This window comes from Watersipora subatra, chromosome 6 (genome assembly GCF_963576615.1).
Source record: "Watersipora subatra chromosome 6, tzWatSuba1.1, whole genome shotgun sequence".
In the NCBI taxonomy this organism is placed as follows: domain Eukaryota; kingdom Metazoa; phylum Bryozoa; class Gymnolaemata; order Cheilostomatida; family Watersiporidae; genus Watersipora; species Watersipora subatra.
The window spans coordinates 256,542-283,755 of NC_088713.1; the positions used below are offsets into that span (position 1 = coordinate 256,542).

The 27,214-nt window shown below is 34.4% G+C and overlaps 1 protein-coding gene across 1 annotated transcript; it reads left to right on the forward strand.

Annotated features, from left to right (window-relative positions):
* The first annotated feature begins 5,462 nt into the window (after positions 1–5,462).
* Positions 5,463–26,208, forward strand: LOC137398824 (uncharacterized). Its single transcript, XM_068084999.1, has 6 exons — positions 5,463–5,541; positions 6,076–6,174; positions 6,659–6,783; positions 7,057–7,151; positions 8,200–8,383; positions 26,119–26,208. Exons 1-6 carry the CDS (start codon positions 5,463–5,465, stop codon positions 26,206–26,208), a joined length of 672 nt encoding a protein of 223 aa, XP_067941100.1.
* Positions 26,209–27,214: the final 1,006 nt, after the last annotated feature.

The window sequence follows — 27,214 nt, forward strand, 5'->3', positions numbered from 1 at the left end:
TGATTGAAATAGTATTCCTGTTCACAAAATTTTGAGCATTTTTCTTCAGGACAACTATTCTAGCATAATGTTAGCTGAAGCATTCATAGTAAAGCCATGAAAAATTGAAATGTGTAATGAATTTATTTCAAAGTATACCTAGTCAGACAGCGTGGTGTATTAGATTAACATGTGTCTGCAACACTGGATGTTCCAAGTTCAACCCCAGTACCAAGTATAATTATTGCTTATTGTTAGATTTTAATTGCTTTCAACTGGACACATTGGTGACAAAAGACAATTTCCTTGATTTAAAATTTTGAAAGATAAACATTATATGTTGAGTAACAATAAATTTTTTGTGCAGATACTTTATTACTTATGCAGCGCTGAGTATTTGGCTAATTGCTTATATATATAATATGGAATCATATGGAATTATAATCTACATCGGTGATTTATTGGATTGCGGTACAAACTGACTAACAAAGCGCCACCTTGTTTTGCAGATTAGTGATTAAGTGAAGAGTATGCAGAATTTTCGATGAAACAATGCAATTACTTCCTGATCGAGTAATCATTTGATTATTTATTAAAAGTTGAAGTAGACAAGTTTGCTGATTTATCACCTTAGTTTTTTCAGATTTGAGATTCCTTACAGCTTGAGACATACTACTATAGTACTGAATGCTGAATGCCACCCAGCATTTAGTATTATAGTTGTTACTAAAAACATGCAGTTCGAGCTGTTAAGGTGGCTTTAACTTTGTTTCAATAAACCTTTCAGGAACTTTGTAGATACTGATCCATAGCTCACAGAAACGGTCGATTACCAGCTTTATTTTATGGCAAAGTTTATCAGTTTGCTAGGTTGTAGTTTTCTATCATAATAAATTATGCAATTTTTGATAGATAGCAGTGAAAACCAATTTAACCCTCTGAAGCCCCATATTGCAATGGTGCAACATGAATTTTAAAACTGGATAGAGCATCTACAAGTCTTTAATAACCAAATATTATCTTCGAGTGGCTTCTTACATATCTTTATGCAAACCCTAACCTAAAATTGATTGAGTTTCATGCTCATCGTGTCATCACATAACTGTAGAACATTCCATGGAATTGATAGTTGACCACATGTAAAGAAAGCAACTTTTTAGCCAAGGATTTCTAGCTCTTTGAGGTAAGTTGGAATAACACATTTTTTGTTTTTGGTAGTATGTTGACTGTACTTCTACACACATTAAATGCTTTGGAGAAATTTTTTCTGCTATCTATATGAGCTCAATATTTCTTGTGCAGGAGTGCAACATTGAGCTCTGCATAGCTAAGCTGCAAGCCAGGGGATTACTATTATAGGCCGCTCTAATTGACCATTTTTAGGGCTAATGCTCTACATTCTTGTTGATATGCATAATACTTAGTGTTGTAAAGATGGTAGTAGAGGCACACTGACTACCATTGAAGTAATATTACCAGGTTACGTTCACTGCTACTACCAGTACTACTGCAATGACTATAGTCTTTTACTATCAAAGCAAATTGGTATCTCAGAAGGATACAAAGTTATGCAATTATTACGCTTGGTATAGCGTGATAGTTAGGTGTGTAGGCTTCCTGTTGGGCAATTTTAGGTGTAAGATGAAGGATATTGCAAAATAGATTGTCTTAGCTTGTAGATTCATCAACCGTTTAAATCGGAGCATTTTACCAGGATAAAGTTTTGTCGATTTTAGTCTTGAAACAGCTTATCAATCAGACCATTTCAGACGTCAGGAGCAGTCACAAATAATGGAATAATACCTATACTTTCTGATGAAGATCAATAGGAGAGCAAATATGTAAATTTTTAAATTACTACAGTAAATGTGTCTCTATATTTATCCTATTTAACCGGTAAAAATTATTGGTAATTTGTAATAACTTCAGACGTATTTAACAATAAAATACATGATAAGTATCGAAGTAAAGACAGTGTTGTTTAGTTTACAAGGTAAATGTGAATGCTGTGATAGCAATCTTTCATACTTACTGAAATGTGATTAGTCATAGATGATTGGACAAATATGCAACTTGAGAGTGCGCCAAGAGAGACTCTTCCGGAAGAAACTGTTACTGGAAGAAACTGTTACTGGAAGAAACTACTACTGGAAGAAACTGTTACTGGAAAAAATCATAGCATTGAAGTTTATTTAAACAACTAGCTGAATGCCCGGCGTTGCCCAGGTAATAAAAAGTATTTGGACAAAACCAATTTTTTTATTTAACATATACAACATTCACCATTCTAACTTTTAAAATTCATATCAAGAGTAAAGTTTTTTTGGTTTAGTTCAAGTGAATTAAACGAAAAGAAAAATGCTAAAAGTTTTTGAAACATTTTTGAAAAACTATAGCTTTTAAATTTTATATCGTGAAAGAAATTTTTCGTTGAAATAAATTGGGAGAAAAAATGAAACTTTAAAGGTGTTTGAAAAAAAATTTACTGGAGTGTTGTCGAAACAGCTCCTATCTCTAATGTATCTACGCTGAACCGAAAGCTACTGACGATACAGTGAAGAAAACTTTCAGGAGTGGAGTGAAGACAACTCTTACTTCTAACGTATATGCGCTGAAGCAAAAGCTGCTGACGATACAGCCTGCAGAACTCAATAGGCAGAAGCTAAAACCAAGTCACTTGTTATCTAATTATTAGTAGTAATATTTTCTGAGCTTGCTGATAAGTCTTCTAATAGCTGTCAGAAATGGTATCATGAGTAAAAATCTTGTCTGAGCTTGCTGTTAGTCTTTTAATAACGATAAAATAATGATATTGATCCAATGAATAAACGATTTTATTGCAGTAACTATATGATGTCTCTTTTAAGAACAAAACACTAGCTGACTGTTTCAAACCAAAATCTAACAGTGCTCCTTATTAGCAGAACGGTTTGACATTACGTTCTTATTCAAACTCGCCAATCACATTGATCGATGTGTAAACCAGTATAGATAGAAAACTAGCCATTGCAGTCCAATAAATACTAAATACTACTAAATACAAAAGGTTATCACGAGAAACAGTAACAACAACAAAAATGGAAAAATATTACTCAAATGACTTTAACAACTAGTACTTGATTGGAACAGATAGATTATTCTGATAAACAATTGTGAACATAAATAAATCCTTCAAATATGGGAACAGTAAAAATTAAATTTGTTAAATGTTCATTGGGTACAAATTTTATACAAATCCCCCTTAATGACATCTATCATCTCTTCTTGAAATACAAGTTTATGGAGTTGCTCTCTCACGGCTCTTTGTAAGATCATCTCCCATTTTATAATTTGCCCGGTAACATAGTTAGCGATTCTTTTAGGTTTACAACATGCTTAAAGGTGAATATGAAATCATTAGCAAATAATGGCTAAATATAGTATGTTTTGCTATGATTACAATGAAAAATTGTATGGTATACAATTATATGATTTTGGTCCATTTCATTTTTGGCTTCATAAGGCGAAAATATTGTATAGATGTATAGAGTAGCATAAAAACCCATAGTAATCATCTAATGCAATCACAGCCTAATAAAGATCATCAAAATCTTCATCATTTAAAAAAGTAACAGAACAATATGTTAACATTAGAAACTATGGTTACTTACAATACCTTTAGTGCATTTTGTGGTTTTGATCTGCAACAAAATGTAACATTACAATGTACTACGTACAGTTCTTACCTTCAAGACAGACGTGTAACATAAATGCTTAATCTAACTTGTATGAATTTAGCTTAACAAAAACATACTTGAAGGAAATTTTAGTATGCATTTTAGTAAACTTTTAACTAAAATATTACCACTCACTTGTTTGCGAATTCCCTTTTACCATTGCAAATGAAGCAGAACTGAGATACAATCGCCAAATTTTAATTTCAAAAGAAATGCTTGTCGATATTGTATAACTGTAATCAAATTAGCCCTAGTAAGGCAATGACAAAAAATCATTGAGCTCCATAGAATTAGGCGAAAAATATTTTATAACAGGGGAATTGCTACCCGTCAGGAGAATGTATCAGTTAATACACCATTTAGCATGTGAAATCGTAAAAAGAGTATACGGTGTATGACAAGAATCGTCAGAACAGTGTAGCTTGGTTGTTAAATACACAGTTAGAAACTTGTGGTTGCAATCTTTGTGAGTTCAAAACCAGCGGGATGCGAGCGTTTAATTTCAAGATTTTAATAGCTGTTGCTGTACAAATCGACGTGCACACCCACAAACTTTGAGATTTATAGATAGGGTGGGCAGTGCACCAAAATTGTCAACTTTTTTCCAAAGATGCTAGCATCTCTGTTTAGCTAAACGCTCTAAATATGATAACATGACAGAAAGTCATGCGTGAGCACATATTATAAAGAGCTTATCTATGTTGATCATCTCAAAAAGATAGATACTCTTCTTTGAATGTCCAAAGCATTTGCTAGTTCATTGTTGGTTTCAAAAGTTGTTCTTTGTATAATTATGTGTCATTATACATTAAATAGTATAAAGATATTCAAAGATATAATACACACAAAGGTGCCTTAGTAAATTATATTTCTATTCTAATTTCTATTTTGCTATTTATAGGTTCTCTGTCTTTCAGTTGAGTGTGACACTTTTCTCGTTAACTGTTAACTTTTCTTCCTGACTCTGCAAGTCGAACACCAGGCAATACATTTTCTTAGCTGTGCATCAGTTACACATAGTTTATAAACTCCTATTGTTGCATGTCAGTATTAACTAATGTAGCATGCTCATATGTGATTGCTACACACCTGTTGGTTTTTTCGCCGAATCCAAATAAAACAGGTTTCCTTAGTTTTATGTTATGATAAGGGAAGGCAATTACTCAGACTTTTATAATGTTCAAACTGAAGTAAGGCTGTTATCTTGCATGGGAACAATCAGATGCAGTTGATGGTAGAAGCTCCTAAGTTAACTTTTTGTTGGATAATACACTCCGCTGATGTTGGCTCTTCTCAAAAACAATTCAAGGTATTCCTACCAATGCATTTGATTCCTCAACTTTAAAAATTCATATAAATACTTTATATGTTTTCTGTAAGTTTTAAGAGTTCTGATATGCACATTAAATATTTATTCCTATTCACATTTATTATAACTAAACTACCAAGTTATTATTCTATGAGTTAATACTCTGTGTTGTTATGTAAAACTCCAAATACATTATCGTCTGCTTTGGCTGATGAATTCTAGCATATACTCTATCTTTACTCACTGAGTTTCTTAGCATACTATTCAGAGATTTAAAGTTGTGTTACTGCCAACTATATTTTTATCTTTGTTGTTACAGTAGTTTGACAAGAATTATTTTTCTGTGTACTCATAAACAAATGTAGTTGTTACCACTTGCTAATTCATCGTTGCCTATTTATAATGCTAGCCATGCTGAGATAGCCAATTATTCTTCCTAATATTTTAGAAAAACCAGGATGTTTAGACGACTTCTAATACTCTCACTCAATCTTTCTCTGATGACCTTAGTGTCAGCTGAAGATGGCATTAATGAAGGTAATAAGCCCTGATATACATTATGTCAGTTTAAATCTTTGTACTGATAACAAACTTTACCCACAAATACGATGCACAAATATTATCAACAACCACATGCAACAGTTATGAAGATCTCACTCTAGCCTTTGAACCTGACTCCTGTAGTGTGTATCATTTATATTGTAGCATTATTACTCACAATTTCTTCATATACTGTATATCATAGTTGCATTTTAATTTGAAAAGTACAGAAACCAGCTCCGAAGGGGCTAACCAAAGAGCTGGTGTATAATGTACAGAGTTTTTATAACTACCATTGTGCTCTTTTGTGTGTTTGATTTCTTTGACCTCAACTATGGCGGGTTTAGAGAAAGTTTTAGTATTGTTTTATGTAAAACTGTTACTAACATGTGTTTGTAATACTAATAGAGTAGCAAATTATTTATTTGAGTAATGAGTCTCCGACTTTGAATTGATGACCTGCTTGGTGTCTCTACAGAACTAGTTATTATCAGCGATGTCCATCTTGATGCACTTGTGAATCTTTTGTAGGGTTCGACTGTTTATCACGCAGTACAAACTTGGGATATTGGATGGAAGGACCAGAAAGTGCAGACCGAGATGACGCCCACTCTTCTGTTGTCTGTGAAGGTAAAAACATTTTATTTCTTACTGTTCAAATTGACCGCAAACGACTGAAAAATTGCCTTCTGATACAACAGTGCAAGATGTTAGTTTCTTTCTCAGATGGTAGTGCAGGGGTGGATATTGCATATTGTTACTCTTCTATGTTACTTTCGTGTGAAAGTACATTTAGTGCAGTCATGAATATCTATCTCTGTCATTTTTCTGTTAATAATATGCAATTGTAGTGTTGTGGTAAATGGCTAACTTTGTCATTCTCTTCTATTAGCATCAAAAAATCCCTTTTATGAATGTTATGATCTAATCATTGGTGAGATGATTAGCTATTTAAACAAAAGCATACAGAAATAAAGTTTATGGAACTGAGAGTCGATAGCTTTATTTTATAACTTAAAAGTTTCCTAGTAGAATTGTTTTGGTACTACCGGTTCACGAAAGGGTAGTTCACAAGTGTACATGTATATTTCTTCATCCAATACTATGTTTGCAGATCATTTCTACGCTGCTGAGTGTGTTTGTAAGAATGAGCTTTTCTGTGATGGAACCGCTTTCAATGTTTCTGACACAAGGCAATGCACAGCTTTTAAGCAAGGAAGGGCAACATCCAGAGCTGTGGTGAGTTAATGCTATGAGATGTTTTATAACGCAATCTTAAATTATTATTTTAAAGAAAGGCCTGATTTGTCTCGACAGAGAATTCAAAAGATGAAATATGAAAGCAAAAGTGCGTAACTATGAACGAAATTAAGTTTATTCTAACGTTATCTAAAATAAAGGTACTGTTCCCTCGACCAGTTTCAATAGAATAGTTCCTTACCATCTGCCACAGCACAACAGTGATACAATCTACTCTAGTATTTAATGAATAGTAAAAGATTATTTTTACAGGCATTGGTGAACTGCAAGTACTCTGAATATCTACAACCCAAGGTTATTAACCAAGTACTCACTAACACATCCCAACCAATTCGCTGTCCATCTGGGTGAGTCTTTCACATGATGTTCATAGAGTTTGGCAAATCATTGGAAGACTTATTGGTGTGAATTATGATGGTGAATTCTATTCTACCTTTTACGTGTGTAGAGTTGACCATGCTACTTGTTGACTTCCTGCATTTGAGTAAATCATGCTACTTTTGGCTTTTCTTTGTAGAAATATCATAATACTTTTGGCTTTTTGCAGTAAAGTGCAACTTTTTAGCAGCTATCCAGACTTCCGTGCTATTTCTAGCTGGTCAATGAAATACTCAATATGCATATTTAAGCTTTCTCTTGTGTGCAATTCTATACTCTTTTTAAATAATATTTACCAATTTATTAATTCTTTCATTGAGGTAAAAATCTTTCATCTTTATTTGAGTACATCATGCTGTTCGCTGCCTCTGTACCATGTAAAACACTATTTTTATTTTTTTGACAGTATGTCGTCTTATATATCATAATACCTAATTATGATTTATGTAATAATATATTTTATAATAGCAAAGTTTTACTATTATTGGATAGATGAAGAATCACTACTATGAATGTCCAGCGGCTGACCAAATGACTTGTTGTAATTATTGATCTTCCTGCTCCTCGGTATGAATATTCACATCACATATGACAGTCATACATGTGCCTGACATTGTATGACTGTCTACAGATGTAGCTCAACTTATCTTGTCTCTTTACCTATGTCTTCCTCTTTCTTCTAACCTTATATAGTTTCCGTCAAATGATTGGTTGAATTCGTTACATTTAGCCTATTTTACTGTGTTTAGATTTTTGTTTTTTTCTTTTTATTGTAAGCTACATGTAGTAGGCTTTTAGTTCCGTGTGCAGCAAAAGATTGTCCTGTGTAATAGCTATGTACACCATTATTCTTGAATATGAAAAGGTGGTAGAGTATTAGTAGTAGCACCCCCAATTTGGAATCCAAATATCGAAACATCCGGGTTTGTTTGGACAGACCTTTTCCTAACTCACTTAGCATGGCATCAGGCAAATAAACAGGATTTTTATTATAGTAAAGATTCCAAACTCTTGCAGATTTCACATGGTATCATGTGCTAAACTAGACCCATGGTCACATGACAGAGAGACTCATTTCGTCAAGAAAATAGATGTCACTAAAGAGCTCACATGTGGCTGGTCAACAGCCCCAACTAACGTACAGCTTGATGTCCGTGTGTCTGCCATGTGTATTAAGGATGAGGCGTGTGCAGATGCAGTTGTTGGCTAAATATTGCATGTATTCTGTAATTATATCATATAATAAGTTTCACTATAACGTCATGAAACTATTTTGGTATTTGAGCTATCTCTACATAAGTACACCTGTTCATGAGGTTTGCTTTGGTATGGCAGCTATCTCTACAAAAGTAATAAAATCATGAAACTATTTCGGTATTTGAGCTATCTGCAGTACATAAGTACACCTGTTCATGAGGTCTGCTTTGGTATGACAGCTATCTCTACAAAAGTACCTGCTTCTGAGTATCTTTCTCGTGCTAATGGCAGTATTCTCAGTGCTATATATAGACACACAAGCTCAACCAAAGAATGCATACTTCCTTATAAAGCTTGAGTTGAGAAAGTATTAAGAAACTAGTTATAAAAAGTAAAAAGGTTCCAAGCATGTAATCAACTCAACCTCTGATCAATTCAGAAAATTAACTACCTCATTTTTATAAGTTGCAGCATTGTGCTACTAACGCTGATTTTCATAAAATTTTCAAGACGTATTTGTTAGAAAAGAAGTAGACATTCGGTTCTTTACTCAACAATCATGTAAGTTTTTATTATTTCTCCAACTTATGGTAAGCGTTGGTACAAACCTGTCGAAGTGTGATAGCAACTGGCTGTAAAGCATTTCCAAACCAATCACAAGCTTCTATTTCTAGAGAGTTTGCTCTCATAAGCCGAATAAACTGTAAACATTCTGTAAACTGTTGAGGAATTTAACTGAACAACTTTAAAAAATAAACTTACACAAAATTTTAGTTGATTTTCTTAAAAAGATGAGTATTTTTTTAACTTTTGTGATTATTTTTGATGCTTGAGATAATTTGACCGAGAAGGGGGGTGTTTTAAGATTAAAATCAGAACTATTTGATAGGAGTTAAAATGCTCAGATAAAAACAAAAGTCTGATTGCGATGTTTCTAGTTGAAAAGAGATCAACGGGATGAAGACTCGTAATGCTGCCACTTGAACGCAATAGCCGAAATCAACTATTGCAACAACAACAAATATTTTAACGATCAAGTTTTGTCAGTTTTAATATTGAAACATCCTGGCAGTCAGATTACCTTCAACATATAAAACAATTGCAAATGATGAAAAAATATCGCTACTTTCTGAAAAAATGGACCAAAATTTTTTGTAAGTCAATCTTCAACACTTGGACAAAATCAAAGCTGGTAGTTTGCTAAAAACAATAAGCATTCTGTAACAGGTTTTTTAAAAGCTCATTTTCAACATTGCAATGAGACGGAACTTTCTGCGATATTCATATTGAACTGAATCTGGTTACATGGGATTAATAAACATGTTACAAATCCTATTATAAAGTTTTTTTTGTACAAAAAGCTCTATTGCATATAAAGCCTTTAATATATCTGTGATTGCCTTGAGCAGAGCCAAAAATAGTAAAAGTGACTGCTGTATGTTTTCTTGAGTAAAGCATCTTAACTCTCTTCTTTCCTTATTTTTTGCTTGTTTGAATGTAACGAGTAGGCCTACATTGAAAACTCAAAAAATAGATTTCATGCACAATTTACAGATGTGTTCCCCTTCTAGCTCTTTTGATAATTCATTGAGCCTTTAAAGGTTGTAACAAACCTCTGTACAAGTTAAGGCTTGACCTTCGCGACCTTCACATTCTTTACCCAAAGTATATTGAAGAAATGGACAACAAATCACGCCTCAATTAAGTGCAGCATTAACTGTTATCATTACGAACTACAGAGTTTATTTGGGATGTTATCGTAGGTTATGAGATATCAAAATAATATCGGGAGTTATTTTAAAACGGCCACTGTCTACTACCTTTGTGTTACTAAAAGTAAGCTGAATATTTAGTACACATACAGCATTATATATTTATTACACAAGCACTGACTTATGTCTCGAAATAATACTAAAATGGTTTTATTTATTCGTAACAGAAACTCTTGAACGTTTAACTCTTGACTTTTATTGTTTTCAAAATGATCAAAATGCTAATAAACCAAATCAACTCTAAAATTATCAGAATTGAGTTGAGCCCAGGCTATCTCAAATTATCTACTCAATTTTATGTCATTAAAGTAAGCGATGATTATTATGGCTTTATTTAAAGTTATCATTCCTTATTGCAATGCACCTTTGACACACTCTGTTGATAGTCATTTACGTAATTTAGCCCTGCAGTTAACTACTATATATAGCCTCACAAACTACATTAAATACTATTATTACAACTTCTTGTAACAAGCCTTGTTAGCTCCGCCCTCGTCAATCTTCTGAACAACTCATTCAAATTTAATTTTAATCTGCTATATGAGTGCCCAACATTACACAGGTAGTAAAATAATTACCAATGAGTTTTTTGACTAACTTACTTGGTAAGCTCGTAACTTAAGCTAGACAATAAGAGCCTAATAATAATTCTATTAATAATAAACATAATAGGAGCCAGCTTGATCATTGTTACGTTATGCGTGATGATCAAGAGTGCTACTATTTTACCAAGTGCTTTGCGTGTGAGCATTTCAACTAATGTAATGGATAAGTGCCTGATTATTCATTGCTAAGGCTGGTTGCACTTTTAGGCTGGTTGTACTGCAGTAAATTGCCTGTCTGCGCACTTAAAGGTTCCAAGAACAAATCCAGTGTGAAGTGGATTTTTTGTTTTTAAAACTTGTTGGCTATAACTAGACAGACGAACGACAAACGACAAACAAACATTGAAATTTTTATATAGAAATCAGCGGAATTTCTAGCGTTGCTCGGGTAATAAAAAAGGCTTTCACCCAAGACTTATTTTTATTTAACATGCAGCAACAGTTACCATTTTTGAATAAGCCTAAATACGGCAGCCATAAAGGTTTCAAGTTTTTTTTAAACAACTGTAACTTTCAAACTTCATATCGGGAAAACAGGTTTGTTGTGCAGTTCGAATAAGTTAGGAGACAAAACAAAACAACTGTAAAGGGGTTTAAATGTAAATGGGAAATAATTAGCTAGTAATGGTTAAATAAAGTCTGTTTTGCTATGATTACAATGAAAAATGATTTGGTATACGATTATATGATATTAATTCTTTTCAGTGTTGGTATCGTAAAACGAAAATGTCGTATAGAGTGGTATAAAAACCCATAATAATTGTCTAATTCAAACGCTCCCTGGTAAAAGTCATCAAAATTTTATATACCTACTGTATATGTTAAAAATTTTCCTTAAACTTTGAACTGCGTCTCAGGACTTAGGGAAATAGGAGCATCATTTTATGCTGTATACGAGTAAACGTGTGAGTCTGTATCTTCCTTTATTTGTACATGAGTAATTGAATAATAACATATTTTAGCAGGAACAGACAAACCTTGATTTTAATAATGTCGTAAAGACAAACCATCTGTACTAGTCCTAAAACCTACTTTAGTGATTTTACTAAAGCTCTATCAAATTTCTCATGTCTTCTATTAAGGATTTCTGTTGCCTTCAGATTTACACTATATTCAGGTAAATATTTAACTGATTTCACAATCTGGTAAGGTTTTCTGCATCCTTATCAAGCATGAGGCAAAATGAATGATGTGCATATTTAGTCAGTCAAGTGTGACACCGCAAGTATAGTGAAACATGTACCAGTCATACAGTGTAGTATAATTATAACCAGCGATTTAGCATAATATCCCATAAAATGTAATGTCAGATGCTATGGTGACAACAATGACTGATATACAGGTGCAGTGCAGGCAATAACAATATGATAGAGCTCAGAATTATGTAATAACGATAGAAACTTAACATAATATTGTGGAGGACCGGGACATGCCTGTGTACTATTTACTGCACTCATATATATATCCGCACTATCATTTAACCGAACCTCTCGAACTTCCCTTATTGCATACTTGAACTACCTTTTTATTATTATATAACTGTATCACTGAACTGCCCTTGTATTACTGAACTGCCTTTTTATTATTATATAACCGTATCACTGAACTGCCCTTGTATTACTGAACTGCCTTTTTGTTACATAACTATCATGTTGTTTCCTTTGTGATATAAATAGATCAGTAGGCGGAGTTAAACGATAGGCGCTGGCTATATAAGCCAGCGCGATAGACAGGCAAGGTGTGCTTGATTTCACTCATACTCGTGCATACTTGTATTAAAGATATCGATAATAAACTGCTATATACTCATACGAACTGCCTCTATTTTGACGCCTGCCTGGTTGGCTCACCGATTGTGCAAGCAGGCTCAATACAACCAACAGACGGAACTGCCAGGGTGACTCTAAGAAGGCTAGGAGGCGATCCACGGCCTTGTCTAGACTCGATCGGGTGTGCCATGGCACTAGAGATCCAGTCTTAAGACCAGCCATTAGTGGATCCGGACTAGCCTGAGATAGAGATCCAGAGGCAGGCCGGGGGCTTGGTTTTCAGAGCAAGCCTGACTACTAGGTTCTTGCCTTGGACTGACTTGACCGCCACAGGCAGGTCAATCAGGCCTCGGACAAAGTCAGCCAGTAGCCCAGGTTGCGACTCCCTTGTTAGGAAGTAAAGCTGACTCAGCTACCGGAGTCAGATCCTTTACACATTGAGCATTCTGTAACAGGTTTTTCAAAAGCTCATTTTCAACATTGCAATAAGACGGCACCTTCTGAAATGTTCATACTGAACTGAGTCTGTTCATATTTAATTAATAAATATGTTACAACCCTACAATAAAGTTTTTTTTGTATAAAAAGCTTTATTGCATATAAAGCCTTTAATATATCTGTGATTGCCTTGAGCAGAGCCAAAAATAGTCAAAGTGACTGCTGTATGTTTTCTTGAATAAAGCATCTGTCTAACTCTTTTCTTTCCTTATTTTGTGGCTTGTTTGAATGTAACAATTTGAGTTTTCAATGCCTACATTGAAAACTCAAAAACAGATTTCGTGAACAATTTACAGATGTGTTTCCCTTCTAGCCCTTTTGATAATTTATTGAGCCTTTAAAATTTGTAACAAACCTCTGCACAAGTTAAGGCGCGACCTTCGACCTTCACGACCTTTACATTCTCTACCCAATGTATATTGAAGACATGGACAACAAATCATGCTTTAATTAAATGCAACATTAACTGTAATCATTACGAACTACAGAGTTTATTTGTGATGTTATCGGAAGTTATGAGATATCAAAATAACATTGGGAGTTATTTTTAAAACGACCACTGTCTGCTAACCTTGTGTTACTAAAGATAAGCTGAATATTTAGTGCACATACAGCATTTTATATTTATTACACAACCACTCACTTTTTTCTCAAAATAATACAAAAAAATGGTCTTATTTATCCATAAGCAAAGCTCTCGAGGGTTTAACTCTTGACTTTCATTGTTTTTAAAATGACCAAAATGCTGATAAACCAAATCAACTCTAAAAGTAGTAGTATTGAGTTGAGCCCAGGCTATCACAAACCTCTATTCAATTTTGTGTCATTAAAGAGAGCGATGATTATTATGGCTTTATTCAAAGTTGCCATTCCTTATTGCAATGCACCTTTGACATACTCTGTTGATAGTCTTTTCCGTAATTGAGCTCTGCAGTTAACTTCTATATACAGCCTCACAGACTACTTTAAATAATATTATTACATTTTCTTGTAACAAGCCTTGTTAGCTCCACCCTAGTAAATTTTCTCAACCAATCACTCAAATCTATGTTTAACCCGCTATATGAGTGCGCAGTGTTGCGCAGGTAGTGAAATAATTACTAATGAATTTGAGTAACTTACTTGGTGAGCTAGTAACTTAAGCTCATAACTTAAGCTAGACAATAAGACCCTAATAATAATACCATTAATAATAAACATAATAGGAGCCAGTTTGATAATTGTTACGTTATGCTTGATCATGATGATGATCAAGTTGATTGCGTTTATGCGTACCTTGAGGGTTGTTGATGTTTAAATGGTCCAGAGCACTGCCCCGAACCTTGTTGAGGCTTACACCGCCCCAACCCCCAGTTGTTAATAACTTGTCGCCTAACATTTGCAGCCGCTCCAACTCGCAACCAGGAAATACAGGCCTGGTTAAGGTTGGTTGAACTTTTAGTATACAAATCCAGTGCGAAGTAAAATTTTTGTTTCTAAAACTTGTTGGTTATAACTAGACAGACGAACGACAAACGACAAACGACAAACAAACATTGAGAATTTTATATAGAGATCAGCTGAATTTCCAGCATTGCTCAAGTAATAAAAAAAGCTTTCACAGAAATTTTAAGATTCATTTTTATTTAACATGCAGCAAAAGTTACCATTTTAATTTTCACACTTCATATCATGAGAATAGTTTTTTTGTGCAACTCAAATAAACTAAGAGAAAAAATACATCGGCTAAATAGGTTTTCAAACTATTTCAAACAACCGTAACTTTCAAACTTCAAATCATGAAAAAGGTTTGTTGTGCAGTTCGATAAATTAGGAGACAAAATACAACAACTGTAAAGGAGTTTAAATGTAAATGGAAAATAATTAGTGAGTAATGGTTAAATAAAGTCTGTTTTGCTACGATTACAATAAAAAATGATTTGGTATACGATTATATGATTTTAATTCTTTTCAGTGTTGGTATCGCAAGGCGAAAATGTTGAATAGAGTGGTTTAGAAACCCAAAATAATTTTCTAATGAAAACGCTCCCTAGTAAAAGTCATCAAAACTTTATAAACACACAGTACATATTAAAAGTTAGCAACAAAGTAATATGTTAATTTTAATAACTATAGTTACCTAAAATAACCTTAGTGTATTTAATAGTTACGAACTGTAATAAAATGTAACATTACAATGCACAGCATGTAGTATGTACCGTAGAAGTTCTTACCTTCGAGACTGACAGATAACAAAAACAATTACAAAGCTTACAATTTAAGCTTACAAGACACACATTCAAAGCTAAGTTTTAGTATGTATTTTACTAAACTTCAACTGTCATCGTCTAAATTTTTATCCCGTATTCATTTTCACTATAACTTATAACGAATAATGTTGAACTGAGATAGAGACCGAGCATGGTATCTTTTTCATGCATTATGAAAAGAATTTTGGTAATATCGCATGGTCATCTTTGTTATTTCAACATAATCGGCACACCGACGGCCAAATTTTAATTTAGATAAAATCTTGGGTTGATATCGTATGGTAGGAGAAATTTGAAAACATTTTTATCTTGGTACGGCAAAGATAAAAAGACCGTCGTGTCTAATAACAGGGGCATCATAACCCGAGCGCATTATACCAATTAATAACACAAAAGTGCACATTTTGCAAGTGCAATCGTAAGAGACTAAGAGTACTGTAACAGTATATGGTAAGAGTGATGGGTGTGATAAAAATAGCATAGCCTTGTGGTTACGCACACTTGTTAGTAGACTTGGGATTTCACTTAGCGTTGCTTCGGACAAATGGATTGTGGCTCTTATTATAGTAAATATTTGGAATTTTTCCCTAACTTTCGAACTGCATTTCATGAAAATCTTATTCTATATAAAATAAGCGTGTGAGTCTATCTCTACTTTATTCGTACAAGAGTAATTGACTAGTAACATAGTCAAGCAGGAGCAGACAAACCTTCATTTTAAAAATGTCCTAAACCGTCTGTACTAGGCGTAGAACCTACTCTATTGATTTTACTAAAGCTATAACAAATTTCTAATGCCTTCTATCAAGTTGTTTTGCCTTCAGGTGTTCACTATATTCAGGTAAATATTTAAAGGTTGACTTGCAACAAAATTCACATTACCGTTATTTGATATGAAAAGATTCACCATGTCTTACTCTGTTGCGTTGTAGATGCCAAATATGTGGAAAGGTGATTACAAGCTCTTAAAAGCTCAAAAACCAACAGAAAATCGCAGCCACACGAGACCGCCGTAGTTTGGATTCCCTTTCCAAAACGGCTCAAATGTGATGTAGTTGTGAGAGATGGTTTCTGTTTACACTTTCATGCAACCTTATTCGTCGAAATATTTTCACAAATATACTTCACTCATTCAATAAAACTATGTCTATTGTTCTTACGCGTCTGTTTTATCGTCATTGTAATGCTGTCACTTTTAGCACTGATATTTTATAACTTACCGTAAAAAATCGTTAAACTTCTTAACCTTAGCTCGAAGGAGTACATATCATTGTCTGATAATCATGACGAGCCAGTTGGTCACCTGTGATAATCGAAAAGTGCTGCAAATTTATTTTCGAGGTATTGGGTCACATGATCAGATTACGTCTTGACGATTGAATAATGCTGAAACAAAACTGTAAAGTAGCAAGCATCTATATTTGATACGAGGTCTTCGGTAAAACCCAGTGTTTGTCATAAACTAGTACTACGATAAGTTTTGATGCCAAATCACTGTAATGTGAATTTTGTTGCAAGTCAACCTTTAACTGATTTCCCAATCTGGTAAGGTTTGCTGCATCCTTATCCAGCATGAGGCAAAATGAATGATGTGCATATTATAATCAGTCATGTGTGAGACCACAAGCATAGTGAAACATATACCAGTCATACAGTGTAGCATAATTATAACCAGCAATTTAGCATAATATCCCATAAAATGTAATGCCAGAGCTATCATGTTGACAACAATGACTGATATATTAAAAATAATTTCCTTAAACTTTGAACTGCGTCTCAGGGCTTAGGGAAATAGGAGCATAATTTTATGCTGTATACGAGTAAATGTGTGAGTCTGTATCTTCCTTTATTTGTACATGAGTAATTGAATAATAACATATTTTAGCAGGAACAGACAAACCTTGATTTTAATAATGTCGTTAAGACAAACCATCTGTACTAGTCCTAAAACCTACTTTAGTGATTTTACTAAAGCTATATCAAATTTCTCATGTCTTCTATTAAGGATTTCTTTTGCCTTCAGATTTACACTATAGGCAGGTAAATATTTAACTGATTTAACAGTCTGGTCACATTTGCTGCATCCTTATCTAGCATGAGGCAAAATGAACAATGTGCATATTTTAATCAGTCATGTGTGAGACCGCAAGCATAGTGAAACATATACCAGTCATACAGTGTAGTATAATTATAACCAGGGATTTAGCATAATATCCCATAAAATGTAATGCCAGAGCTATCATGTTGACAACAATGACTGATATACAGGTGCAGTACAGGCAATAACAATATGATAGAGCTCAGTATTAAGTAATAATGATAAAAACTTATCATAATATCAATGTTATCTTGACCACCTTTAGGAGAGTAAAATAACTGATAGAACAGACAGACAGCCCATTTACACCATAATGATAGAACACTGATTAAGGCTAATAGGTCCACTTAAAACGGCAACCAGTGACAGGGCAGCATTCGGTATGTAGTACCATCTTCTACAAAATTCTCAGGCCATATTTCTGGTAAAAACCTGACGTGCAAAAAAGACATACTTCTTGGAAGGAGTTGATCTGTAAAAAATGCATACTTTTGGTAGAGAGTTAACCGGCAGAAAAAACTCATGTAGATATCCATAAGTACATTTTTGGTATCTTTTTCTGCTGTCAGAGTAAAAGTAACCACAACATGGTGTAGGCATCACATCTATATAGCCCATAATTGATAATATTAATATCACACTGAACATATAAAACAATAACAATTCAAGAACAACTCTGGACATATGTAGACAAACGCACGCACGCACACACACTTGAGCATTTGCTTCATTTGAGCATTTCACAGCACCTCAGCCAATACTTTGAGCTAGCTCTTGATGTAATGGCTGCTTGTATTTGATATGTTTTCCCTATACTGTTCCTTGTCAATCGTTTGTGTTTCTTCAACAATCCTGCGTATGTGAAAGCTGAATACTCAGGATTTGAGTTAGCCTGCTTTTAGTACGTGGTTTGTTTCCAGTTCCAAATTTAGAATTTGACTACAAGTTTCTAAATTGGTTAATGGTGGTCTACTCAAAACAGAACCAAACTAATTGTAAGCAAGTACAACTGTTTTTTAATGCTTTTTGGTCTTCCTTTACCAACCCTAAAATAGGACAGAAAACCATGACTCTAGGGTTTATACTGGCTGCAATGAGTTTGTAACCCACAGCCTCCTACAAGTGGTATATTGCAGCCTTCTACAAATGGTATGTGGCAGCAAATTAAAGTGGCGCCTGCAGATCAGCTGATCTAGCTAAAGAAGTGATCTGAGAGATTTTGATCAAACGATAATACAAATCAATTTAAAAAAACGTCAGCAGGTTAAGAAGAAAATTTTTTTACTTCGAAACTTTATAGGACAGCATTTAGCGCAAGGCGGCTGGGTTAGTATTTGATGCAAAAAAGTAGGTTAAATTTTGGTATAAGAAAAGCAGATCAAAATCTTGTGAAGGGTAATAAAGTTAGAATTTGGTAAAAGGCATCCAAGTTAACATTTCGGGCAAGGCAACCAGATTAAAATTCGGTGCAAAAAGGTCAGGCAAGCATTTAGTCCAGAACAAGCAGGTTAGCATTTAGTCCAAAGCAGCCAGGTTAACATTGTGTTGCTGAGCTGTCCTAGACTCTAGGACAACCAGGTTAGCATTTGGCGCAGGGTAGCTAGGCAAGCATTTGGTGCAGGAAAACCAGGTTAGCACTTGTGCAAGGTAGCTAGGCCAGCATTGAGTCTAGGACAACCAGGTTAGCATTTGGTGCAGGGTAGCTAGGCAAGCATTTGGTGCAGGAAAACCAGGTTAGCACTTGTGCAAGGTAGCTAGGCCAGCATTGAGTCTAGGACAACCAGGTTAGCATTTGGTGCAGGGTAGCTAGGCAAGCATTTGGTGCAGGAAAACCAGGTTAGCACTTGAGCAAGGTAGCTAAGCCAGCATTGAGTGTAGGACAGCCAAGTTAGCAATTGAGGCCAGGTTAGGATTTAGTCTAATACAACATGGTTTAAAAAATGACTAAGCAATCACTTGAACTACAGATTCTCAGAAACTATAATGTACGAAGACAACCAGAAGGTCACAGAAACTGACACTAACAGCAAATTACTTGTTTTGTTCCGTATATTGAAGTGATGTTAGTATGATATCATAATCTGAAAGCTATCTGCATGAGAAGCAACAGCCTCTATAAGATGTCATGATTAACTAACTATACTAAATGAAATACTCAAACACAAACATGACCCACTTTGATAACAGAGAGGTTTCTGCTAATTGTTCATATGCTATATAATGTTATGTTTTAAGTCCCAGTATTTCATTATGGAAATTTTACAACTCTTGTAAATTTATGCCTATGGAATGCTTAAGGAATCTTTTGGTGGCCAAATATTTTTATGCTGCAATGATGAGTAGGCCATGATAGGCAGCTTAATCTGTCTCCTTGATATAAACTCTGTTACTCTATGCTCTTTTGCCATAAGCTCGTTCTGATGGCGTCTTTTGACTACTGCTCATTATCTTTGATTAGATCTTTTCATTACACAGATTCTTGCTCTATGAGCCATACCGTAATCCATTAATTAAATGATCTCGCTGTCACCACTTAGCACCTTTAAAAAAATTAATGGTGTTATATATAAACTACTACCAAAGCTCAATCATTTGATTTGTTTATTAACAGCCAATCACTAAAGTTCTTATTGCTAATGGAACTAATGTCAGTTTTATGTGAAAACTTGGAATTCTGAATAGCTCAAAAATATTGGTTGATTTGATATTTGCTTTATAAAATAGATTGTTGAATGATTCCTTGGTGCGCTAATGTCTCTCATCTTTACAGCCTCTACAGCAACATTTCAACCAATCAGCATTCTCCAAATTCAGAAGTCAAAGAATTTATAAAACTTTTTGCTCCTAAAGGCTTCTGTTAACTTCCAGAAACAAAGATTTTGTGAGTAAATTGATTTGTCTCACCAAAGGAAGGGATGTGATTGGTGTGTTCAGCTTTCAGTTGTTATATAAAGAGGGTACCTACTCTTCCACCCTTGTCTGTTTCCTTTGTGTAGACTGGTGAAGGTGAGTTAAAATACAAGTTTTTGTCACATGAAATAGAAGTTAATGTTTTTACAATGTTCATTAGTGATGTTTAGTAAATTGTTTTAAATGTTTGAAAATTGTTTTGATGTGTTCCTAAGCAACTAGGTTTTGGTTAGAAAAATGCTTGTTGACCAAAATTGCTTGTATCTTATTGTTGAATAGCTGTGCTACTCGGCGATGCCCGGGTAATAAAAAAGTCTTTGGACAGAAAATTGATTTGTTTTTAACAGATAACAACATTTGCCATTCTAACTTTCAAATTACATATCATGAGAAAAGTGTTTTGTGTAATTGAAATAAATTAAGAGAGAAAATAACAGCTGCGAAGGTTTTCAAACTTTGTCAAACAACTTATAAACTTCATATCATAAAGAAAATGTTTTGCGCAGGTCAAATAAATTAAAATATAACAACTATAAAAAGGTTTAGATGTAAATGGGAAATAATTAGCAAGTAATAGCTAAATTAAGTCAGTTTTGCTACAATTACAATAAAAGTTGATTCGGTAATGATACAATTAATAAGAACTGAAAAAACAAAATAAAAATGCTGAATATGTAGAATTAATAATAACAATTCTTGCATAAAAGTGTGTGTATAAAAAAGTTACTGTTGCAGCAGAAGCTATCTATCTAAACATTGAATACGGCGATACTGGTACCTCTCAATACCGGTACAAATGTAAAGATGAGATATTGTACTGTCGTTGGCTGGCCAAACGGAAAGATAATGTCAAGGCTCTTCCCACGGAGACAATATAATTGTCCGCGTGAGAAGAATTGGTCTGGAGACTCCACGTTTAGTAATTGAAGCTTCCGAAAAATATTTCTTAGCAGGGGCATCGTAACGCGTGGCCACTTTGGTAAAATGATCAGCATGCGCTACAGCGGAAATGACAGACAGACATACTTTGAGAAATAAATGTGTAGATGTCTTTTTAATTAATAATTATTTACACTTTAAAGCCTGATCTTCGGTACGCAAGTAAGCTCTCTGACACTACACCATATCAACTACTTTCAATCTACTGTGAATTTTTTAGAGCAGCACAGTTCCTTTGGAACTGTATGGCATATTAAAACTACAAGGTTATAAAACATTTTGAAAAAAAAAAAATCAAATATAGTTAATAGCTTGTATTTCACATTCTTTCAGAGATGTGATGTTTTAAAGGTCGCTGAAGAAACAATGGTTGATGTAAACTGAGTATGATAGAGCTTGCATATTTTATGAATAGAAAAACAAATATTTCTAATGCAAAGCTCTTGCCGCTGAGGAAGTTTCTATTTTTGTATAGTTTTTGCTGTCATTACTAACAATGTCAACCAGTATGTTATTAAAAACTAATGTTATGACGAAAGAAATTTTTCATTTTTGGTTTGTTATAAGTACTCTCAGCGTTTCTAAAAAATCTCAAAATTAAAAATAAAACCAATTTGATAAGTTAAAATTATGCTGACCACTTATACTTGCACTCAGCGACAAAAGTTTTCTAATCTTAGGCAAACCATAAGTGTAAAAAATAGCGTTCTGTTGGCAGCCATTTTTAATTTCTTGATTAGTTAAAAGTGCTGTTGGTATTTTGATATCTCAAACACGAAAAGTCCAATAGACTTGCAACTTTGAAATTATACTGAAAACATATGTCAGAACAAAAAACCCCATAAGTTTGTATTAATTCATATTTTGGAATTACGTACAAACAACGTGAAACAATAAATCAGCGTTTACTCAAGCTTAGGTGTGAGTAGAAAAACATATTTCCGAGTTATCTTGGGCCAAGGCTCCAAAGCACTAATAATAATGGTAACTAAATATTGTATGTTTTGTTGATTGATGTTAGACATTAGAGAAATGATAACACCATGCTGCTACAAGTCATTTCAGCACTCTACAGCTTTGAAACAATTTTAAGATGCCGTAACATGCATTCAAATGTTTAATAAAAATGTATGTTTCAAGTTTTTTATGCATTGTTGTTTGCTCTGTATATATTATAAATTAAATTGCTCTATTTAGCTGAAAATTGATTGAAATGAAAAATTAATGCCAACATCACATGAACCTTTATCACGCATACTGTTATCATAAGTATAGGCTCTTACCATATATAATTTTATCATATATACTCTTATCACATATACTGTTATCATATATGATGTTACTATACATACTGTTATCATATATACTGTTACCATATACCATGCTTATAATGTATGCTGGTTGTTCAATAATCACACTCAGTAGTTAATGTTTTGTTGCAAAAAAGACTATTTCAGACTCATCACTTCTTTAATGCTTTATTATATTACATAAAAAATAATTACATTGATATTTATTATGTCACAAATTGTTTTGTTTTGCTTCTGCCTCTGTTCTTCTTGACCGTAATTCTTTGCATATAGTCCTTTATCATCAATATTATACATAATTATTATATCATCATGATTTTATTGTCAGATTTACAAGTTGAGAGACTGAACAAAGAATATGTGAGGAGGAATTGTAGCATTTATTCTTGGTGCAAGCCTTCTGGCCTTGTGTAAGTAACATTTCTCCTAGACACATCGGAAAGTTGGTTCAGATCACATTAATATTTTAGTACAGACATTTGTCAACAAATCTATCAAGCATTTCTTTTGCTTCTCCACAAATTACTACTTTAAGCTGGTAGAATGTTTATGCAAGTTTTAAAGCAGTCACGCATTCAGCTCCATTGATCTTGATGTTACTTGAATGTAATTAGTGTGCTGCAGTGGCTCGGTTACATAGAACTCCAGCTATCATTATTCTAACTAACATTAGATAGGCATGCCTAAACACCCAGTTTGCCTACAGCTTGTTTTAGAAAATAATCAGGTTTGTCATGTCCATTAGAAAAGCATGTCTAAACTGCTGCCAGAGCTTGTCTGAGCTGCAGCCAGAGCTTGCCTGAACTGCTGCCAGAGCTTGCCTGAACTGCTGCCAGAGCTTGCTTGAACTGCATCCAGTATTAAAAGTTTTTTTAGCAAATTTCACATTAAAGATATCTTATCATCTTCCAATTTAAACTGATTGTAAAGGGTTTTGATTTCTCACCTTAGCTCATGATTCCTCACCTTAGCTCATGATTTCTCACCTTAGCTCATGATTTCTCACCTTAGCTCATGATTCCTCACCTTAGCTCATGATTCCTCACCTTAGCTCATGATTCCTCACCTTAGCTCATGATTCCTCACCTTAGCTCATGATTCCTCACCTTAGCTCATGATTCCTCACCTTAGCTCATGATTCCTCACCTTAGCTCATGATTCCTCACCTTAGCTCATGATTCCTCACCTTAGATCATGATTCCTCACCTTAGCTCATGATTCCTCACCTTAGCTCATGATTTCTCACCTTAGCTCATGATTCCTCACCTTAGCTCATGATTCCTCACCTTAGCTCATGATTCCTCACCTTAGCTCATGATTCCTCACCTTAGCTCATGATTCCTCACCTTAGCTCATGATTCCTCACCTTAGCTCATGATTCCTCACTTTAGCTCATGATTCCTCACCTTAGCTCATGATTCCTCACCTTGGCTCATGCTTCCTCACCTTAGCTCATGATTCCTCACCTTAGCTCATGATTCCTCACCTTAACTCATGATTTCTCACCTTGGCTCATGATTCCTCACCTTAGCTCATGATTCCTCACCTTAGCTCACGATTCCTCACCTTAACTCATGATTTCTCAGCTGAGCATATGAAAAAAGCCTTTGCTCTGTTGAAAGATCACCTAAAACAATCACCAGTTTTGAAAAGCAAAACTAAGTGTAGTATCAGCTTTAACAAATAGAGGAAGTTGTTCTACCTTGAAACAGATAATGTTCTGGTCTGATTTAGTTCAGTATAAAATAATGCAGACATGAACCATAATTTCTTAACTTCTACTAGTACTGAGTTGTTGTTTAATATTTCTAGTAAGACTTTTCATTAATACAATATAGACTAAGGTTTAATTTTACTACCATCATTAGGCAGCCGTGGTTACCCTATCTATAAATAGAAACCTCCTTGACCCTGCAATATTAGTAATATTTTAAAGTACACTGTGTATCTATTGCAAACAATACGACCTTCATGGTGCCACTTGTATAGTTGTTTTTCTACAAATGAGCAATAAACCTTGGATGGGTTAGTCACCCCCCACCCAGTACTAACATTATGGTTATGTAAACTAAGCAAAACTGCATGCTGTGCAGGTTGAACCCTCCATGAGCAAATTGAAGATGGGTGTTCATTCTTTGTTAAGCAATGGTGAAAAGAGCACTATAAACTTGGGCTTTTCAAACAATTAAGCCGTACTTGCAAGCAACTGAAGGAGTAATTGGCTTGTCAATGTAGAGCCTTTTGCTGCCTACATGTAACCTACATATAGGATACATATAGCTTACATGTAACCTACCTACAACTATCTAGTTTTGAAATAAGTAGCAACGGTTATACTGATTGCTTCATAAACTATACTTGCTTTTAAAGGCAGCACAGCATGCTTATTTGACTACAGATAAAGCCTGTTTTACTAACAGTATTTCAACACTACAGATGACAAATGTTAACAAAATGTTAAAACTTGAAACGTAAATCAAAAGTTATTTTTGACACAGACTAAAATGATGTCATATGGACACCTGTGACTTACCATAGTATAGGAATGCCTGAAACGTACTACAGTATATGTATACCTGTGACTTACTATAATATATGCATACATGTAACTTACTACAATAGTGTAGGTATACCTCTGACTTATTACAGTACATGTACACATGTTACTTACTATAGAATAGGTATACCTGAGACTTATTACAGCATATGTACATATGTTACTCGCTATAGTGTAGGTATACCTCTGACTTATTACAGTACATGTACATATGTTACTTACTATAGTATAGGTATACCTGAAACTTACTTCAGTATAGGTATACCTGTGACTTACTATAGTATATATATATACCTGTGACAAACTATAATATATGCATACATATGTTACTCACTATAGTATATGTATACCTGAGACTTATTACAGTATCTGTACATATGTTACTTAATATAGTGTAGGTATACCTCTCACTTATTACAGTACGTATACATATGTTACTTACTATAGTATAGGTATACCTAAGACTTACTATAGTATAGGTATACCTAAGACTTACTACAGTATAGGTATACCTAAGACTTACTACAGTATAGGTATACCTGAGACTTACTATAGTATATGTATACCTAAGACTTACTACAGTATAGGTATACCTAAGACTTACTATAGTATAGGTATACCTAAGACTTACTACAGTATAGGTATACCTAAGACTTACTATAGTATAGGTATACCTGAGACTTACTATAGTTAGTAAAATATCTTTTAGAATGCTGATAACTTCGCATAAGCTCCAAATATTTTGCTCGAATATATCTGATGCTCATTTTTTCTCAGGGTAAAAACACCAGATTCTGGCAGCATTGAAATTCAAAAAATAGCATCAAGTTAAAGCTATGTCAAGGTTACATAGATTTGTTGTAGTACTAAGAACTGAGTAAAGGTTGGAAAGCTAAGTAATGCTCAAGGAAAGTTAAAGTAGGTGCTTCACATTACAATAAAGAGAAACTTCAAAAATCTACGATTTGTGATAAACAGCAGAAAACCACACGAGCTGCTCCTTCATAAAAACTCACTGTTTTACTGTTACAGGTTGGGATTCCGCACATGGAGCAGACAGTGACTGCAAGTTCGACTGCTCCAGCTATGAATGTGGAGATTGTGGCCATGGAGCCTGCATGAATGGAGCCTGTGTGTGTGTCTCCTGCCAGAACCTCTGCAGCCAAATAGGCTCGTCGTGCGTACCTGGCAATTGCCCTGAAAGTGGCAAGCTATGCAGGTGCGAAAACTGCCCTTTTAGCTGCGCTACCTGCAAGGCCCAATGCAAAGCAAACGGATGTAAAAATGGCATATGTATCGGTGGCTCTTGTGTATGCAGAAAATGTACTATCTAAATGTTTCTTGCTGTATTGCACCTTTCCTTCATGGCTTAGACCAGCATGTTTAAGGTGTAAGAAATTTCTAGAATTTTATTGCATTGTTAAACCTTAAAATAAGTTTACTATTTACTACCAGAAAGTAAATCAATATTCTACAGCCCAGAAATTGTGAAATACCCAACCCACATCGTTTACATCTGTCAATAAATATATACCGAAGAACTCATAACAAGTAAACTTTTGTCTTTAGATGATGCGGTCTAAAATCCCTAGAACATTCAGATCATTTACAACATGAAGGCTGGCTCTCTCCCTCCCTCCCTCTCCCTCCCTCTTTCTCTCCCTTCCTCTCTCCCTCCCTCTCGCGCGCAATTGGTCCTTCTGACAATGCCCGTCTTATTGTCTAAGGCTTTATCACTGACTTCCATGTAACTCTGTTTTCTGTTTTCTCTTGACAACCGTTTGAGATTAGTTCTCTCAAATTCATGTTATGTTTAGCTACAGTTTTGTATCTCAGCCTCGGTCTGCCCTGATTCCTCTTTCCTCGGTAGAGTTGTGTAAACACGAAGACTAAAAGCTTGCAATTATCAGATGTAGTCTAAACGATCTTCTTTCAGATTCGACAAGAAATGATAAGACAATACCACACTTATTTTGGGCGAAGGGATTTTAGTGGTGTTGCTGATACATCTATGAAGTCTGCAGTCTAAATAAACTCTGCCCTTCATACATTTATTGACAATCGTAATACAATCTGGCTTTGTATATCTACCCAAAAATAGGACAACTACAATAACAAACTTACTATA